The 21,005-nt window shown below is 38.5% G+C and overlaps 1 protein-coding gene across 2 annotated transcripts in view; it reads left to right on the top strand.

The window, feature by feature from the left end:
- cdkal1 (CDK5 regulatory subunit associated protein 1-like 1) overlaps positions 1-21,005 on the top strand; it is a 419,123-nt gene that overhangs the window by 333,735 nt on the left and 64,383 nt on the right. The window contains exons 13-14 of one of the 2 annotated variants that reach the window (XM_057341127.1): positions 4,590-4,681; positions 4,925-6,260. The exons of the other annotated variant lie outside the window; for it this stretch is intronic. Of the exons in view, the coding sequence (XP_057197110.1) occupies positions 4,590-4,681; positions 4,925-5,135 (303 nt within the window). The 3' untranslated portion in view covers positions 5,136-6,260. Of the gene's footprint in view, positions 1-4,589; positions 4,682-4,924; positions 6,261-21,005 lie in introns of those variants that run through there. 2 annotated transcript variants of the gene reach the window in all.

The raw sequence follows: 21,005 nt of genomic DNA, 5'->3' as shown, positions 1-21,005 counted from the left end.
AGAGGAGTATGTGTGATTTTTCTGGGGTCTTATTTTCAAATTTTGTGTTCTGATAAAAGCGTGTCTACTTTTAATATTCGAGACACCCGAGCTGTTATCTTGAGTGTGTGAGACCCGCACACTTCGTTTTGGGGTGGGCGTGTGTGGCACAGCTTGGGTAAACATCCTCCCCTCTAATTCACCTTCTGCTGGGTCCGAAGAGGCCGCAAGGTTTCTCTGTATGATTATCGTGTGGGTGTGAAGTCAGTTGTGAACACGGCCGCGTTGTGCGCGTGTGTTTGTGGCTTGTGGCACACTGGGCGCACGGTGCCGTGAATGGGCACTGAAGGGGGCTTATATTGTGTACAGATGCATAATAAATGCAGGAGCCCACCGCTTCCAGCCCCTGCGTTTCGGGGCAATGATTTATGTGATCTATCCGCGGCCAGATGGCAGCAAACAAGGCCCATCAATCAAAGTGAAAAGACTATTGAGCAACCCTTACAATGCTTTGTGTAAGGCGGAGGGTCTGCCCGGGCCCCCCGCAGACGGGTGCTCCGCACGGCCCGGGACGCTCCACCTATAAAGTCGGGTGACTAAGTCTTTGTACTTCGCTGCTGACCGCAATAAAGAGAAGATAAGCCGTGGAAAGGCCAGTTCTTGTTCATGCTTAACCACACACCCGCAGATGCGCGCACACACACACAGATGTCGGGTGTCACTGAAGTCTCTGTCTCAACTTGTGTGGCACAGCATGAGTTCCAGCACACAGTTTGCTCGCTCGCTTTCAAGCACACACACACTCCTCTGAGAGAAAGATACGAGAGACAACAGCTTGAAATATGTTCATTAATACCTGCAATGGTTTTGTTGGGGTTGTTTTTCTCTCTCTCTCTCTCTCTCTCTCTCTCTCTCTCCAATGGCTGATGTATGTTTTATTATTCATTTCTTGGATAAAAATCTGTTTTCACTTTTCTAAATATTTAAGATGCTAAAATGCCCCATTTAAAAAGAGAAATGAATTTAGCAGAATTAAACATCTTTGTCACTGGTTAAAAGTTGCCTTTGTGGCTCATACAAGATTCAATTTTTTGTTTGTTTTTTACTTATTTACTTTTCTCAATAGATTTTGGTGCTGCCAAACATTTATGTTATTTTATAAATGACCAAATACCAAGTAGGATTGTCAGCGGTTTATATTCCAGCGTGATGCTCTACCATTACATTATGCACAAAATTCATGTCTTAGGCTCATTGTTAGTAATCTGCGACTGAAACATTTTACCAGCTATGATATTTGACCTCTGGTTTAGCTTTTATTCTCCTGCAGACGACTGGAAGGAGATGCTTGATCTTCTGCACTTCTCTGATTAGTGTTAGTTGAATTCGGCCACCTGCTGATTTTAACAGACCCATCAGAAATGTGTACCATAGAGTCTCTCGTCTCTGTTTAACAGACGCACCTTCATTTAGGCTCACCGCGTTTTCGGTTTGCATTTTAATTAAAGCCACACAGGACCAGCTGGCTTTATTCTGAAGAGTTTTTAATTGGATCTGTAATCTGTCTTTTCACATCAGAATTTATGAGTGCTGAATTAATTCATTTGGTAATTAATTAATGACCTATTAGATTTGCTTGAGTGATTGTGTAGGGCTTTATTAATCAAGGTTTATGTTCAGGGAATTTGTACAGATTTTATTTTTATAATGTTTTCGAGAACGATAAGTCATTTCAGATAAGTAGATAAAAAAAATGTCCTGGTCAAATGTAATGAGCATTTTATTGGATAACATTTTATTGGATAAAAACTTGGTAAAGGAACATTTACATGAAAAGATGTTGAAATCTGGTCGTCATGTAAACACTGTCCTGCCATTCTCAACTTGGATGGTTTTCTTGCCTTCAAAGAACGTGTCTTGCGTTGAATGTGTTCTCTCTCTCTCATACATGCACGCACACGTTACAAACCTATTTACCTTCATCACAAATGTTTCAATTTTTTATTTATTTCTTATGACATTTAATTTTTAATTCAAAGGCATAGTTCACTCAAAAATGAAAACTGGCATCATTTATTCACCATCGTGTCATTCCAAACCTGTATGACGCAGAACTCAAAAGAAGATATTTTGAAGAAAGTTGGTAACTGCACAGCGCCGGCACCAATTCACTTCTATTCATAGCAAAATCGCCAGTGTTAAAAAGGGTCAAATTAACTCTCACAGTGTTTATATAATCCACACTTTGAGAGTGTGGATTATATATACACTGTGAGTGTTAATTTGACCTTTTTAACACTGGCGATTTTACTGTGTGTATAGACATGAATAAATTAATAGTCGTGGATGTTGACTTTATTTACTCTTATTTGAGCTTGAATCTGTTTTTGTATCATTTTGTTGTGTTAGACTTGTGTGATGTTCTCCTTGCATTCGCAAATGTTCTGTAATGAACATTTTCTTTTTGTGTGTCAAAGGGGTCATATGGTGCGAATACATGTTTTTCTGTGTCTTTGGTGTGTTATAAATTGCCCATGCATGTATTAGACACGTAAAATTGCAAAAATGAAAGTGTCGGAACAAAAGATGCATTCTATCTAAAAGCGAATGCTCACCCAGACCTGCCTGAAACGCCTCGTGTAACCACACCCCCACAAATCGTTTTAGCCGTGTCATATGACCCCTTTAATGAACACTTTTCAGTAGGAAAAATAGATGAAGTGGATCTGATAAGGCTTTTCACTTTCTACAGTAGATTAATAACATGAATCTTGTTGTTTGACTTTAGAGTAACAGTGAAATATGTGCACTGGGCCACAAGTGAAGGTTTGGGCATATTGAGGTTACTGTACCCATTGGAAAACAAAGATGTTATTGGATATCGGAAGTGCCGCTTTTGTTTGTTTTTAGGACATTCATCTTTCTGTGACTGTCTTGGGAAGAGTGGAGAAGCTCCCTTGTTATCGGATAATAGAACAGGGAAAATATTTTTTTAAGATGCATTGAAGAATTTAGACTTGGTACGTTTGAGAGACAGGAGAGCCACTCAAATATCGCATTGTTATAGACCATGACAAATGTTTTGTTTTACAGCTGTTTGGTTTGGCAATGACCAGCCCCAGATGGAGTCTTTGGACTGTTTTCCAGACTGATTTTGAGAGGAAATGTGCAGAATGAATTTAATCAGAGTGAAATGTGTTAAACAGAGGCGGGAGTACAATAATCTTATTGATAACTGAAAACATAATCAGATTAGTCAAAATATTTATTAAACAGACACACAAGGAGCGGGAGACGTGTGGGATTTTTGCGAATGACGTTATGATGTTCGGAAAATCTGTGCTGTCTCTGGTTTTCCGTGTGGATCACTGTCAGGGCAATTTTATTTGAATGAAACACTGACAGCCAATCAAAATGCATTCCAATATAAAAAATGGTGGCACAGTTAAAACATAAAACGGCAGCTCGTGATCTTAGAGTAAACATAACTTTATTACCCATCAGTGTGGATGCTTCTTCACAGTATTTTTCATTCCAGTTATCTTTATAGTTACTGTTTTTGGTGTGAACAGACTTTTATTGTGTTTCTATGATTGTTGTAATGTGACCAACTAAAGCTTTGTGTGGATGAATCATTGTGTCCTTCTAGAAACTGATGTAACAGTGACATTATTGTTTGCCAGCAATTATAGTTGCTAGAGATAACAGCGAAATCATCTTTCATGAAAATGAATCATAAACATAATATGTGTACAGCCAATGGATTCTTAGTCATAACATTGAATCAGCAACAAAAACCATGTATTGTGTTTGAAATTAGCTGCTGTGGGTCATCTGTAGCCTTTCCTGTCCTCCTCAACACACACACACAAACACACACAATCCACCTCCTATTACTTTCCCCAAATGAGTGCCACAACACACCACTTACCACTCCAAATCTCACAAACACACACACACTCTCCCCCGGCCGATGGCAGCTCATAACAGGATAAGCAGGCCATTGATGAGTGAATAAGTGCAGGCTTGCTGGGGTGTTAGTCGGGCTGCATGCATTACTGCCAGAAACGGCAGAGAAAATGCAAACCAATTAGAGCCCCCGTCATCCCCTCGGGGGACGCCACCGCCGAGAGCTGCAGAGGTTACGCGGACAGTCACATCCTCCAAATCCTCCATGTTATTAAACCAGCCATTGGCATATAAAAAATAAATCAATCAATACATGAGCGAAAATAACTCCACCAGCATCCTGATGTGAATGTGACTTGTTATATGGCTGGTGATCTGCCGGGTGGCCGTCTTATCTGTAATTATTTTCTTCATTTGGGTCTCTCATTAAGATTTTTAATGGTGGTAGTGGTGTCTCAAATAATGTCCCGTGTTCTTTTCCCCCACCATCTCACACCAATTATCACATTAAAAGCAGAGATTTCTTTCACTGGATTTTTCAGGGCAGGAATGAGGGTAATTACACCTGTCATGAAGCCTTTTAAGTGTCGGCAGTGAGCGAGGTTTTGTAATTACAGACGAGGTCACAGTCTGTGGTGTTACCTTTAGGTTTTGGGCACACTGCCATACGGCGAACCATTTGAATTTCCTGTTTGTTGCAGGCACTGATCTATATAAATGACTGGATTGCACCTAGAACGCTAAACCAATGGCAGGAGGTGAAGCCACCGGAAGCGATCGCGCCGCCATCTTGGTATGCCCAACTGACAGAGACACCATTGACTTAGTAAAAATGACGATCTAATATAACCCGTTTTCCAGCTTATTAGGCATGCAATAAGTTTTTAGTTCACATGTGTGTTTAAATGAATTGTTACTTCTGATGTTTTTTCCAATGTTTATGTTTATCATACCTGCAAACTAGTTGCTCTTTGGCGAAATTCGCAATTTTGAATCAAAAATAGGTCATTTATGTGAAGTTTTTCTTTGGTCTTAGGCATCTACTCTCGAGCATCTTTGGTCCAGCACCTGGATTCGTTTGGCCAACCAGAATCAAGATAACAGCTAACATCGTCTTTTTTGGTCCTTGGGCCAACCAGAATCAAGATAACAGCTACATCATCGTCTTTTTTGGTCCTTGGGCCAACCAGAATCAAAATAACAGCATTGTCTTTTTTTGGTCCTTGGGCCAACCAGAATCAAAATAACAGCATCGTCTTTTTTTGGTCCTTGGGCCAACCAGAATCACGCGTTCTAAATGTCATGTTTGCGCCCGTGAAAAGCATTGCTGAAAGGGACGAACGCAAAATGTCTGTCAAAGAGAAAATGGCGTTAGGAAGATGCACCTCTCAGAAAACGTTTACAAATGAAGATCATTTTAGATGTTTAATTACGACCTGTAGCATTGGGATCGCGAGACGAGGTTCAATTTAATTATTTTTTATGAAAATCTCATATTCGACCATAATCCATATTTTTCAAAAATATTGTCATGCGATTAGCTGCTGCTAGATAGCTGTCATGTGGTGCACTTAAAAAAACTTATGCAGGCCAAAAGCCTGAAGAAAATGACAATAAAACCTACTCACCAATCCCCCCCCCCCCCGTATGGCTGTCACCTTTTTCACCTCTTCCCAGTTTGCAGGTCTGGTTTATTTTGGGTAGAATAGCGACGTGTAGAAATCAATGTAGGTGAGTGTGTATACACACTGTTGTAATGGCACATGTGTAAATGTTCAGAAATAAAGCTTCATACAGCCTGCATTTATCTGTATTTAAATTTGATATTAAGCACATTTGTTGTCATGTTGAGGTGTCTCGTTAGTCTGCTAATGAAAATGAACGTAACTCAATCTATATGTAGTAAGACGGGAAAATTCTCTACTTTAAATAATTAACCATTAACATGATTAAGACATTTGCATTGTAAGAATGTACTGTGAGATTTTAGATATAAAAACAGGGACTGGTAAGTTACTGTTTTATCATTAATATGTGATAACTCCCTATTCATTTAATAGAACGTTTGGGCATACCAACATTGAGGTGCTGTAGCTTCAGTGTAATGACGTCATGAGCAATCCAGTCATTTATATAGATCAGTGGTTGCAGGAGAGTGAGCTTCAGGTTGCCATGGAGATGAGAGGGAAGCAACAGATGAACACATAAATGAAACAAACATAATTCTTGACTAAATGAAGGTCATTTTATACCTTTGGCTTTTATGGGCTCTTAAATAAATTATTACATATTTTGTTTATTTGCTTGTTTTTATAATGAAAACATACAGTGTCACATTTATGTTTACTTGTTAAAATACTTGAATAAATCAATCTACACATTGCTTTGGTTTGACTCTGTCACTTTCAGAATTGCAAACCGTACTGCGATCTGAAACATTTTAATTTGGCTCAACCAAAGCTAAAATAGTTTTTGGTGCTGCTACCTGACTGCCCATGCCATTGCCATTACAATGAATGGAGAGGAATGCAACACTGCATATGGCCGCTCTAGCCAAGAAAGCCCCACCTTCCAGTAGAAAGATCCAATCGTCAATCGATAAAGGCTGACAATTCTCTCGGCGGGGCTTATGTGAGGCGCTTGCCAGCCTGTGCGCATGCGCAATAGCTGAAGCGACCTCGAAAAAGGAGATTTTTAACGCAATTTAAGCGTAGCAAACCAAAGTTATGTTACAGTCCATATCAGGTTTAATCATTGCTTGGGAAAATGCTATTTAATTGTGATTTTTGCGAGCTATTTTAGAAATATCTGCCTTCCACCATTCAAAGTGATAGGACTGTTGACTTGCTATGACGTTAATAACTGTCCAGAGGCATTGCAAACATGGCCGCCGAGTGGCAATACTTCCGCAAACTTACTTTGTTTCAGTTCAGTTTTATCTTTATACAATTTGCATTGCATCAAAGCAGCTGTGCAAGAAAACCAAAACAAAGAAAAACAACATAAGTTGAACACACAGAAAGTAAGATAAACCTCAAAAGTAATGTGAAATTGGGAAGCTAAGGGAAAAAAAACAAATGCATACACAGACACAAACACATAGAAACACACATGGTGTTGTTGCAAGTCTTACAGATGAGCTAAACATACTTAAAGGACTCATCGTACGAGCACTTTCAACAAGTTGGTATGATTTATTAGGATCTTCATGAAATGTCTGGAACATATTTTGCTTAAAAACACTCAATGGCTGTGTAAACAAAACACTTTTTGCCTCGTCAAAAACAGCTATGCTCACAGCAACCCTTTTTTGTGCATGTCTCTTTAACTGATAATGAGTTACAGCGCACCCCACCTCCCTTTCGTCCGGCGAGTCAACACAACACACGTGTAGTACTGCCATGGCAATGGTTTAACTAAATTATGTTTCCTGAACTCCTCTACGGTTGTTTCGTTTTTAAACGTCTCAAATCATTCGTCCGGAGACTAAAAAATCTGTCACAGCAAACGTTCACGTTGTGCGTGTATGCTTGCCTAAAATCCACGGATGCGCACCTGCAGATCTCAGCGAAATTACGTGGATTTTAGGGCATGTCGTTGACAAGTTATAACGTTACACACACAACGTGAGAGCATAACTAGTATGCTGTGACATATATTTCAGCCTAAGGACAAATGATTTGAGATGTTTAAAACGAAACTAACCGCAGTGTTCGCTTCTGTTTATTAGCAAAACAAACAGCTTGCCGCAGCTGAACATATTAACGCACATAATGTATTAACATACATACAGCTAAACTCCCAAGTGCCCATTTGCCAAATAACATATACATATAGAGTAAGTTAAAAACTGGCTTTGAATGTTCTATTTAACCCATGACTGACTTAGCTCCCTTCGCTATCATATGCTAACGTTATCCTTCTATACGGTACATGTACGTCAATTCAGACTGTTGATAAATATTACTTACATCTGCAGTTTTGTCTCGTTCAGTTGGTCTCGATCCCTCTTGAGGAACAACTTTGAAGCTAAAATAAAAGTGATTCGCAAAAACAAGCAGGTTTTTACTGATGGTTTCTGGGGGATTTCCACTAAAAATAAAATAAATCCACTCCTGCCTCTTCCTAGTTTTGGACTCTGTGCAACGACTACATTGCATGTTGTCCACGAACTTTAGCCATGGCGTCATGTACACCGCTGTCGCTTGTGAAAACAACAACGGCGGCAGCGCCGTGGGTGGATTTGTGTAGATTAAGGGGCGGTATTATTATAAGAAGATCCTGCTTTTACGTCACAACAGGAGCGAAATCTGAACGGCTCGATTTCTCACATGCTTGCAGGGAAAGGCTCATCAAAACAAACTTACTGGGATCTTGTTTTTCACGTTTTCTGGGTTGCTAGATGCACCGGGGACCCGATTATAGCACTTAAACACAGAAAAATTTGGATTTTCATCCGATGACTCCTTTAAGATATGTTATCAACAGGTTAAAAAGAATTTACAATAATATCACGGGTTGCAATTAGCATACATTAATTCATTAATTCAATATTCATGCATAGTTATGTCATTACGGTTTTAGTCTAATACATTACATGGGAGATTTCACGAAAATACGACTTTTTCTGTGTTTAGGTGCTATAATCGGTTCCCTGGTTCATCTACTAACCCAGAAAACGTGAAAAAGTACAACATAGTAACTTTGGTTTGTTACGCCTTTCTCTGAAAGCATGTGGACAAAATCAGAGCTTCAGATTACGCTCCCTGCGTGACGTAGGCGAGGGATCTCATTGTAATAGCACCGACCTTTAATCTGCTGGTTTACACCCACGGCGCGCAATTTTGTTTTTCGCAGGTGACAGGAGTGTATCGGTTCTAACGCCATGGCGAAAGTTTGTGCCAAACATGCAAACTGTTCTGTCATTGGGTGCACAGACCAACACAGAACACGGTTCCCAGCCTCACAGGAGAGGAGAGAGTAATGGATTTATTTTGTTTTCAATGGAAATCCCCCACACTGAACGAGGCAAAGCTGCAGATAAAGACATTGTAAGTACCGGGATTTTTTAAGTAAGACATCAGTGACCTGTGGCAACTTAAAAGTAGATAAAATATCACTGACACGTTTGTCCGTTCATTCATAGAAAGCAATGTGTGTGGCTTGTAAACACTCGACGGGATTGTCCTGTGTAACGTTACTTTCACTTAGAGAATACGCGGTATGTTTGTCTTGAGTTCCTTCACTTATAGAAAGCAGTGTGTATGGTTTGTAAACATGCGACGGGTTTATCATGGTAACATGAGTTCCCGCCACCCTCCCGTTTTGTTATTTCACCCGTGAAACCCCGTGACGCGATCACGGGTCTCACTCCCGAAAGTGGTCGTGACCGGACCAACAGGAACCGGAGCGCCTTTGCGAATGGCCGAGGGGGAAACAGGTGTGCTTATAGAAAACAATGTGTTTGGTGTTCAAAGATGAGACACAGTAGTTTCTCATTCGCTTTGTGACCCTTCTTTCTGTGGTAGGCTACTTTCACATGTAGAAAGCAGTGTGGATGGTTTGTAAATACGCGATCGGTTTGTCATATGTGTTTTCGCATATAGAAAACGTGACACCTTTGTTAGGAGTTTGTTCCTTATAGAAAACAATGTGTTTGGTGTTTAAAGACGAGACCTTGATTCTCATTCACTTTATGTGACCCTTCTTTCTTATTTTGTCGTTGGAAGCAAAGGCTCACAGCCCTGGCTGTGTTTTCTGCTGAAAAGGGGGTGGAGACTAGCAGCTCATTTGCATTTAAAGAGACACACACCAAAACAGCGCGTTTCTCCTCGCATGCAAAACTGGGCAACTAGAGCATGGTATAATAAAAGATCTCTGGTGTATTTTGAGCTGAAACTTCACAGACACATTCTGTGAACTCCTATGATTTATATTACATTTGTGTAAAAGTAGAAAAATCCCTTTAAAAACATATCGATCGTTTCGCTAGACAAAACCCTTATTCATAGTCTGGTATTGTTTAAAGCCCTTTGAAGCTGCACTGAAACTGTAATTTTGACCTTCAACCATTTGGAGTCCATTGAAGTCCACTATATGGAGAAAAAAACCTTAATGTTTAAAGAAACAATACATAAACATCTTGGATGACACAGGGGTGAGTAAATTATGAAAAATTACTTTGAAAGTGAACTACTCCTTTAAGTGTTTTAGACTCGCATTAAATTCGCTTTGACATAAAAGTAAAAAGTGACCAAACCTTTCAGTCGTTAAGGAATTAATAACAACTGTAATCCTGTTTAGATTCTTGTGGTTTCTCTGTTACACTGACTGCACATGACTCACTGCTGCTGTGTCATTTGCTTTCTAACAAGTGAACCTGAAGGTCTTTAGATCTAGTCGCCATTGTTTACACTGAGACAAGTCGTCTCATACAAGTTTGTCTCTGGAGCAGGTGTTACATAAAGAAACATCTTAAACAGCTGTTGATCTGTGTTTGCTCGGGTTTAAATGACTCATCTTCTCATTGAGACAAGTCTTCAAAAGCCAGACTGCTGTGGTCTGATGAAGTTGTGGTTAGTTAAAAGACATGCTCCAAGCATATATACACCCACCGAAAACACAGCATATGTCGCTTAACTTTATCTTCATTAAACTTATAAGGTGTTGTCGCTGGTGGCCTTGGGCCAGCTCTATGTAGGCAGCAAATCCATGTGCCACACAAGTAGTGTCCCTGGCATAATTCAAAATGAAAGGTGATATCAAATATAATATATGTGGTTTTAAAACGTGGAATCTTGCCGGCTACTTTTTTTGTAAATTATAGCTTTTGTCATAATATTATATACTGTAAGGCAGTGTATCAAGTATTTTAAAGAGCTATACATATTATGAAACTTTTTACAAATGGGCATACATTGATCGTCACCTGTTTGTTAATAATGCGTTAATAATTATCATAAAATCATAACCAGACATTCTCCACGAAAAAGTTCTCAAAACATAAATAGAGCCGGGGCAGCTGTGTAGACTCTGCAGTTTGGTGTGGTTTTTGTTGTGTTTATGTTGTATTTCTATATGACTAATAGGACTAAATCTCCTCCTTTGCTTTGTCTTCTGCTTTGCGTTTTCTGTTGCTGTGTGGGCAAGAAGATGTATAGCCTTTCATGTTAAAGAAAACACTTTAGCCCAAACGTATGCAGAAGCATATAATGGATTATGGCTTTTGTTGTCGAACTACTGAACTTTTACTTTTCTAAAGACTTAATTGTGTGTTTCTTAGGGACACCAGATTTGCAAATACTTCGATTAAATGAGATTTTCTTGTTGTGTACACACTTTTCTTTGAAGCATGTTTCTATTGACATGATCTTAAGTATGTCACACAATGGTTTCTTTTTGTCGGAAAATGTGTCGTCTTCACAGAATATCAGCCTGCAAGTGTTTTAAACTGTACTGTTACTGTCCTGCCATTAAACATCTGTTATGATGTCAGACATAATCGTATCATTAATGATGCTAACTTGGAAACTTGGCTGAAACATTTCACAGCAGGGCTCTAGAGTGCGACCTCAGATTTTTTTCGCACCATTGAAAAATAAGGTCGCACTCTAGAGCCCTGCTGTGAAATGTTTCAGCCAAGTTTCCAAGTTAACATCATTAACATTATTAACATTAGCATCATCATCACACAGGTGCGACCAGTCGTTCGAGGGAGAAAAAAAGTCTCCGCAACTCTGAAAGTCTTCCTGTGATTCAACAACAGACACACATTAGGCCCATATTGTGGTCTAAACCAGTCAGAGATAGTGAAGGGCGGACCCTCCTCTGATTGGCCGTGGTCCAGATTTTCCTGTACGTGTGTGTACCAGAGGTCGCGGTAAATGAAAATTCTCTGTCATATTTTTTTTTAAATCTGAAGGCCGTCCGTCCATCCATCATTTTGACGGATTACAATGAGGGCGATTTGTAACTCCCCGTTTCCCTTCATTAGAGCGTGATATGCTCGCGAACGGACGTGCGTGTTTTCACCTGTCATTGTTACTGACTAGACATATGTGATGCGATCTGGGAAAACCCGTCGGATGTCGCGCTGGGACGCGGGAAAGACAATTCACCTATCAAAGTAAACCACATAACATGAAGAATGAAGGAGTAGCAATGCACATTTCCCGCCAGTCCTGTGTAAACTACGGCATGCAAAGTTTTTTATACAATGTTTTCGTGAGATGACAGAGCTCCCCGTCTGCAGCACCGGGAGTTATCCGATCGCAAAACATACAAGGGATGATAGGGATGGGCATTTCTGATCATATTTCATTTCGAGTACTGGACAGGTTTGAAAAACGAGTACTCGATTAATTGGGGGCGGGGCATTAGAGGGGGCGGGGCGTGTCCCCCATACCATGGTGACAATGAAAATATTTTAATTACAACACTGATACGAAAATTTATGTTAATAAAACTATAAGATTGAGTAAATAATTAAATCGACACAGTGAATTTTTAATAATCTAACAATCAATGTTTTTGAAAACAAAGTAAACATTTAAAAGAAATATCAGCGTTAGATGAAACGTCATCTCTGCCCTGTCACATTTCTGTCTGTCAGTGTCTGACGGTAAAGTCTCTTATGCTCGTCTGACAAGTCTGTCTGATAGTAGTGGTCTCACCTGACATTTTGTCTCCAAATATACTGGTGCGGAGCAGGGTGAGCGTTTTTAATCCATTCAATTTCTTATGAACTTCAGCGCACGTTCACGTGGCGCTCACGGAGAAGAGGAATACTCGCTTTGCTCCGCGAGCGCAACGCGAGCTCAGCTTCCATGGGAATGGATTGAAAATGCTCGCCCTGCCCGCGAGCGGAGCGAATACAACAAACAGAAATTCTGTGCACACTGGATGGCAGCGCAAAGAGACGCAACAAACGTCCAGTTTCTTTTTGCTTTCGCCATGTTGCATCGCGCCGCTCGCGTGCGGTGTAACGTTAGACAGAGTGTAAGATGATAACGGATCAAACTTGTAGTAGATTTGTATGTTTTGTATGCTGCTTGGCGCCGTACATTTTGCACTAGACTGTATTTTCGTCAGGTTTATCAAAGTGAAACCAAGCATCGCTGTGCGCTTTCAATATGCCCTTCTGTGCTCCGGACTTGACTCTGGACCGCAAACTCTCGCAACGCAACAATCAAATTTCTGGGCACAACCCGAAATGCCAGCATAACCAATCAGAAAGAAAGAAAATAATTAAAAACTGTATTTAAACCCCCAATCGATCATCGTTTTCACTATCGATCGTCGCTGTCGCGTTCGAGTACTCGAGTAATCGAGTACTCGTGCCCATCCCTAAGGGATGATCAAAAGTCCAGACACTATGCACATGATAAACAACGTAAAACTTGCTTCACTGCTTATTAGTTGTTGTCCGTAACAGTGTTAATTTTGACAGCACATTTTGATAGTCTTTTGACGAAAATGCTATTTAGTTTTAGTCACATTTTAGTCAACCCCATCATTTTATTTTTAGTCTAGTTTTAGTCGACGAAATATGAAAAACATTTTAGTCGAATAAATATACATTATATTTAGTCTACTAAAATCTAAATGGTTTAAATCATTTACTTGGTGTAATTAAATGTTCCATACAAAGATTCAACTGTTTTGACAATTTACTTCACCTTAGAATGAAATTAAACCAGGTCATTACCTTTATTTTTCAGAAAAGTTCAGTAACTAGATTTGCATTGTTGGGACACAGAATATTAGACCATGAACGACATGTTCCAGTTCATTCAATCCCATTTGACTCCATTGACTCGTTAAGTAGGGCGTATTCATTCAGTTCATTCAACCAATGAAACGCTCTGACAGGGCTCACACTCAAAGGCTATTGGCTCATGGCATGCCTCTTTAAGAAAGAGCTGCACTGTCTTTGCTTGAGACAGCAATGAATGAGAAATAGCTTTCAAAAAGACATATTATATAAATTGTAATACATATCTTTAATCATGCAAACATGTTACATAATTGGTTCGAATGTACAGTTTGACTCACTTCATCACTTCTATAATCAGTAGAGGACAGCGCTGGTTTCTTTTTGCTGACATTGTTGCATTTCACGTTATGCAGCAGCTCGTGTTAAGTTAACACAGGCATATAAAAACGTTTGTGCTTCCTTTGTAATGTGTTTCGGGGTGACTCTTCTCAGTTGCGCTTCAAGTTTGCGGCGTTTTACTGGCGATCGTGAAGGAAATTAAGACGCCTTGTAAACCGCGTGGAGACAGAATACATGTGTGTGCTTCCCCTTCTCCCAGAGACTTCTCTCTACCGTTTATATGAGATAAGAACATGCGCGCAAACTGATGTCCGCCAGGTGGGACAAGAATATTTTCTTCTCGTTTTTATTAGTTGACGAAAATGTCAGTATATTTTTATTACAGTTTTCGTTATCATGCATTCATTTTTATTTAGTTATCGTCTCGTTTTCGTCAGTGAAAACATGTCGTTAACGAATACTTTTCGTCACAGTTTTCGTCAACGAAATTAACACTGGTCCGTAATGTTTGTTAGTTTCCTTGTGTAGTGATAATGGCAGAGCTCTCGTTCTTTAAGTGTGCCCAGCACCATTTTCCTTACTTTCATTTTATTCAAACGGTTTTGTACAGTATTTTTATAGACTTCAACACTGGGAAATGTTTTTTTATTAAATTGATATTAGAGTAAGTTTTTTACTACTCTGAAGTGACTTTTACTTGTGATACTGGACTGTTGTGCTTTTATTTTCATCACTTAACTTTAAACCCGTTTTCCTCCAAATTCCGTTCCTGAAAATCATAGCGCTTCAGCCGACCTCAGCCATAACTTTTGTTACATACACAAGGTATAAGCAAAATAAAAACTGATTTGGAAAGGGCTTGAATATGGTATCAAAAACTGTAATATATAAATTTGCACCATGTGTTGGGTTTTCCAAGATCGAATCACATATGAACATAAACATTAAAACATTAAATATATAAATGAATATAAACAAAACAATGGCTTTATTGGGCATTCAGTTGTATTAAAATACAACAAGTTCTGAGACACAAGTACAGCGTGATGACGTCACGACATACTAATTACCACCTAACGCCACCTTGCACCATAGTGACGGGTAATAATAGATTATTACGGATTTTTTACGAGCCTGTCAGTCAAAATGACGGACAATAAAAAAGTCTAGCGCAACCTCTGGTGTGTACGTGTGAAAATGTGTGTGCTGCAGTCAGACAGAGAGGTGAGGAGCCTATAGGCCCGTCAGTTAAACAGAGTGGATGTAGCCGTGGATGATGAGAGAAGATGAAAAGAACGATTGACAACTTTTTTGTGAAGAATGTTAAGTTAAGGCCTGATAGGTCCGAAAAGCATAAGCAATGCTCTGACACGGAGCCATCAACCTCCCAGGTTATGTCAAACCCTGGTCCATTTATCTTGAGATGTTTTAAGTTTAAGTTTCAGTTCAGTGAAGCACTTTAAGCACCAACACTTCAGTAAGTTACCTTTCTTGTAGAAATGTGCTTCAAATAAAGAACTTTATGTTGACCAGATTGTTAGTTAATCATTTACAAGTCAATTTTGCCTATATGGACAGCGATTTAAAAAAAAGTGAACTGGTAAAACTGTGTTAAATGCGATGCGGTCGAAAATTTGGGTGCACCTAACTTTTGTGCTGGTGCACCTAAGAAAAAAAGTTAGGCGCACCAGTGCAACCAGTGCAAAAAGTTAGTCTAGAGCCCTGCACAGAAAAGCATATGACGCAGGGGCTGTAAATTAGGTTATTTTGTCCTTCACTGTGTGTCCAAAAAAGTATGTTGTGAAATGTTCTTAAAAATTTGTAATTGCAAACCACATGAGAGAAAATAGGATTATAACCACTACAAACCAGCAGTACTGCATATGCGCAACACTTAAAACATAATTTTACAGAATTATCTGTTATTTGTACATATTTTCCACGTAATATTAAGGAATTTTACAGATTTTTGTGTATTTTTGAAATATTTTCAAAATTACAGAAAAAGACAGCACATTTACAAGAAAAACGGGGAGAAAAATTGTGTCATTTACTGGGAAAAACTGTTCTTTTACAGTTTATTTCTGGCGCTCCAACTGCCAGAAAATTTCAGGTTTTTTTAACAAGACTATTTTTTTACAGTTTATTTTTGACATACTGTGATAAACAGTAAAATTACAGAAAAAAGAATATCCTTGTAAGTATATCCTTTATCCTTTAATTTGACAGATTTTTGTGTATTTTTGAAATACAGTAAAATAACGTCAAAATTACAGTGTCATTTACTGGGAAAAACCGTTCTTTTACAGTTCATTTCTGTTAGGGATGCACCGAATGTTCGGCCACCAAAATTGTTTGAAATGGCCGAATGTGTGAAATGGCCGAATAAATTTTACCGAACATGACTCGTGATACGATCAAGCAGCAACCAGCACAGAGAGAGAGAGAGAGAGAGAGAGAAACGCGTGCGCTTTATTACTGCCGCAAACATTTTGGCAGTGCGTGTGTGTGTGTGTGTGTGTGTGCGTGCGTGTGCGTAGCGTGTGTGTGGAGCATTTTAAAGTGTCAGAGAAAGACACAGCACGGGACTTGCCGCACGGAAGTAAATTTCCGAATGAAAGTGTGAAAGTGTCTTTACCAGTCGGTAACTTTCTTCAGACGGAAGCGGGCTGTCTGACAGTAGCCCCGCCGCTCGCAACATCCTTTGACATCATACAGTGGTCACGTGCACACAGTTCCCTGTACTAAACAACTTGTCAAAGTATGTTCTGTGCATCCTGGCCACGAGTGCACCTTCTGAGAGAACAGTCAGCTTTTGTGGGTGGAGTTTGGAGGAGAGACGTGAACTGAAATGGTTGTCAGTCTGCATCAGTCAGAATTGCTTGCATTGGATGTTTTTTTTTCTCAAATCATTTTGCAATGTAGCCTATAATAATCCAACAGTTTTAGTTTATTCGTATTTGTATTTTATAGACCTAATGTGGAAGGACAGTTTTTAATGAACTGTTTTGTTGTAGGGGTACAGAGTAACTTACATTACATTCTTTTAGCAGTCAGTTATAGGCCTAATTAATATAGGCTATTCATGAAGGGAGAGGGCTCAATTTTTTGTTTGAATTTACTGTTTTGCTCAATTTTATATTAAGTTGTATTATATTTTATTGAAAAGCAAGACAAATTATAAAAAGCACATTTTGACTATTCAGTTTGTGCAATAGTGAAAAAATAGCTTAATAAATAGAAGAAATGCAAAAAACCATGTTCGGTGTTCGGTATTATTCGGCCTTCGGCCAAGTGTCACATCATGTTCGGCTTTGGCCAAGAATTTTTGTTTCGGTGCATCCCTAATTTCTGGTGCTCCAACTGCCAGAAAATTTCATTTTTTTTAACAAGACTTCTATTTTGTACTGTTTATTTTTGAAATACCGTCAAAAACGGTAAAATTACAGAAAAAATAATATCCTTGTAAGTAGGGCTGTCACGATAAACCGACGATAAATATCACGTGATTTATGCACAGCTTTTGAGTGAAGTACGGGAAAATGCTGTTGCATCCGAAAGCCAGAGGGTGCTCTCCTGCGGAAACTCCAAATACGCACTGCAGAAGAAGACCATAACACGTTCTAGAATCTAGGAAATGCCTATGGACATGTTTTTATCACTGTTACTCAAGCCTCATCAGGTATTTTTATGATAATAAAGTATATTTATAATGATCATGTTTGACGGGTGTTGCTTTTTCAAATGCACATTATAAGCGACTCAAACTCACACTGCTTTTAGATCGAGCAGCATTTCCTACTGATCCCAGAGACGTGCTTCACGGATAAGCTACGCATTAAAAAAACATCGACACATTGCATATCGCAGCCAGCTCGATTACAATAGGATTTAGTGGTATGGCGATAAATTATCGTGCAGCCCTACTTGTAATTATATCCTTGTATCCTTTAATTTTACAGGGAAGATAAAATATTTTACGTTATATTTCTGTTTCTCCAGCTTACAGAACATTTCCAGGTTTTTTTTACTGCGGTCAAGCCAGCCGCGGTTTGAAAATACACGGTCAAGCCAGCCGCCGTTTAGGTTCAGATGCGCGCTTATTGAGTGGTTTACGGTACATTACGGAAACACCGCTTGTAAAGCTTTATTTAAATGTAGATGATCCGCGTCTCTTGTCAATAACATATTTCTTGTTTTACGTTTAGAATATCTCGTTTTTGTCGTAATTTATGCAGGTTTTTTTCTCCGAATGTTTGCATTATGATTGCTGTAACGTTATATTGTGAAACCAATGTCTCTGTCTGTATCTTAAATATGTATTATTTTAATGCCTTCTAGACCTTTGTCCTGCAAATAAAACTGTTTATGCAGTTTGCAATTACAGTACCCATGGATTTGAACAGATTTAATTACAGTATGTTTTTTGAAAGCATTTTGTTTGAAAAATATTATTCCAATATAATTGACTATACAAACATTATTTCTCATAAGTAGAAAAAACTGATGGTGGGTTTCTATAGGGGCCATCCCACACTATATGCACACCATATATGGACTTATTTTACTGTAGCATTTTGGAGAAATACACATTTTTCCACTTCAAATGCCTATAGAAACTTTATTTCTAATAAGTAGAAAAAACTGATGATGGATTTCTGTAGGGGCCATCCCACACTATATGCACACCATATATGGACTTATTTTACTGTAGCGTTTTGGAGAAATACACATTTTCCACTTTTAAATGCCTATAGAAACATTATTTCTAATAAGTAGAAAAAACTGATGGGTGGGATTTCTGTAGGGGCATCACTACACTATATGCACACCACTATATGGACTTATTTCTACTGTAGCGTTTTGGAGAAATACACATTTTTTCTCACTTCAAATGCCTATAGAAACATTATTTCTAATAAGTAGAAAAAACTGATGGTGGGATTTCTGTAGGGGCCATCCCACACTATATGCACACCATATATGGACTTATTTTACTGTAGCGTTTTGGAGAAATACACATTTTTCCACTTCAAATGCCTATAGAACATTATTTCTAATAAAGTAGAAAAAACTGATGGTGGTTCTGTAGGGGCCATCCCACACTATATGCACACCATATATGGATTTATTTTACTGTAGTATTTTGGAGAAATACAATTTTTCAACTTAAATGCCTATAGAACATTTTTTCTAATAAGTAGAAAAAACTGATGATGGATTTCTGTAGGGGACATCCCACACTATATGCACACCATATATGGATTTATTTTACTGAAGCAGTTTTGGAGAAATACACATTTTTCCACTTCAAATGCCTATAGAAACATTATTTCTAATAAGTAGAAAAAACTGATGTGGTTTCTGTAGGGGCCATCCCACAACTATATGCACACCATATATGGAATTATTTTACTGTAGCGTTTTGGAGAAATACACTTTTTCCACTCAAATGCCTATAGAAACACTATTTCTAATAAGTAGAAAAAACGATGATGGATTTCTGTAGGGGCCATCCCACACTTATGCACACCATATATGGATTATTTTACTGTAGCGTTTTGGAGAAATCACATTTTTCAACTTTGAAAGCTATAGAAACATTTTTCTAATAAGTAGAAAAAACTGATGGATGGATTTCTGTAGGGGCCATCCCACACTATATGCACACCATATATGGACTTATTTTATGTAGCATTTTGGAGAAATACACATTCTCCACTTCAAATGCCTATAGAAACATTATTTCTAATAAGTAGAAAAAACTGATGATGGATTTCTGTGGGGGCCATCCCACACTATATGCACACCATATATGGACTTATTTTACTGTAGCGTTTTGGAGAAATACACATTTTCCACTTCAAATGCCTATAGAAACATTATTTCTAATAAGTAGAAAAAACTGATGTCGGATTTCTGTAGGGCCATCCCACACTATATGCACACCATATATGGACTTTATTTTACTGTACATTTTGGAGAAATACACATTTTCCCACTTCAATTGCTATAGAAACTATATTTCTAATAAGTAGAAAAAAACTGATGGTGGGTTTCTATAGGGGCCATCCCCACACTATATGCACACCATATATGGATTATTTTACTGTGCTTTTGGAGAAATACATCATTTCCACTTCAAATTACTATAGAAACATTATTTCTAATAAGTAGAAAAAACTTAGGAGGGTTTCTGTAGGGGCCATCCCACACTATATGCACACCCATATATGGATTTATTTTACTGTACGTTTTGGAGAAATACACATTTCTCCACTTCAAATGCCTATAGAAACATTATTTCTAATAAGTAGAAAAAATGATGATGGATTTCTGTAGGGGCCATCCCACACTATATGCACACCATATATGGACTTATTTTACTGCTAAGCGTTTTGGAGAAATACACATTTCTCCACTTTCAAATGCCTATAGAAACATATTTCTAATAAGTAGAAAAAACTGATGGTGGATTTCTGTAGGGGCATCCCACACTATATGCACACCATATATGGATTTATTTTACTGTAGCGTTTTGGAGAAATACACATTTTTCACTTCAAATGCCTATAGAAACATTTTTTTCTAATAAGTAGAAAAAACTGATGTGGATTTCTGTAGGGGCCATCCCACACTATATGCACACCATATATGGATTTATTTTACTGTACTTTTGGAGAAATACACATTTTTCCACTTAAATGCCTATAGAAACATTTTTTCTAATAAGTAGAAAAAACTGATGGTGGGTTTCTATAGGGGCCATCCCACACTATATGCACACCATATATGGACTTATTTTACTGTAGCGTTTTGGAGAAATACACATTTCTCCACTTCAAATGCCTATAGAAACATTATTTCTAATAAGTAGAAAAAACTGATGATGGATTTCTGTGGGGGCCATCCCACACTATATGCACACCATATATGGACTTATTTTACTGTAGCGTTTTGGAGAAATACACATTTCTCCACTTCAAATGCCTATAGAAACATTATTTCTAATAAGTAGAAAAAACTGATGATGGATTTCTGTAGGGGCCATCCCACACTATAT

Source organism: Triplophysa rosa, linkage group LG8 (assembly GCF_024868665.1).
Source record: "Triplophysa rosa linkage group LG8, Trosa_1v2, whole genome shotgun sequence".
In the NCBI taxonomy this organism is placed as follows: Eukaryota; Metazoa; Chordata; class Actinopteri; order Cypriniformes; family Nemacheilidae; genus Triplophysa; species Triplophysa rosa.
Note: the sequence above shows the minus strand (reverse complement) of the source record. Positions and strands in the feature narration are given on the sequence as shown.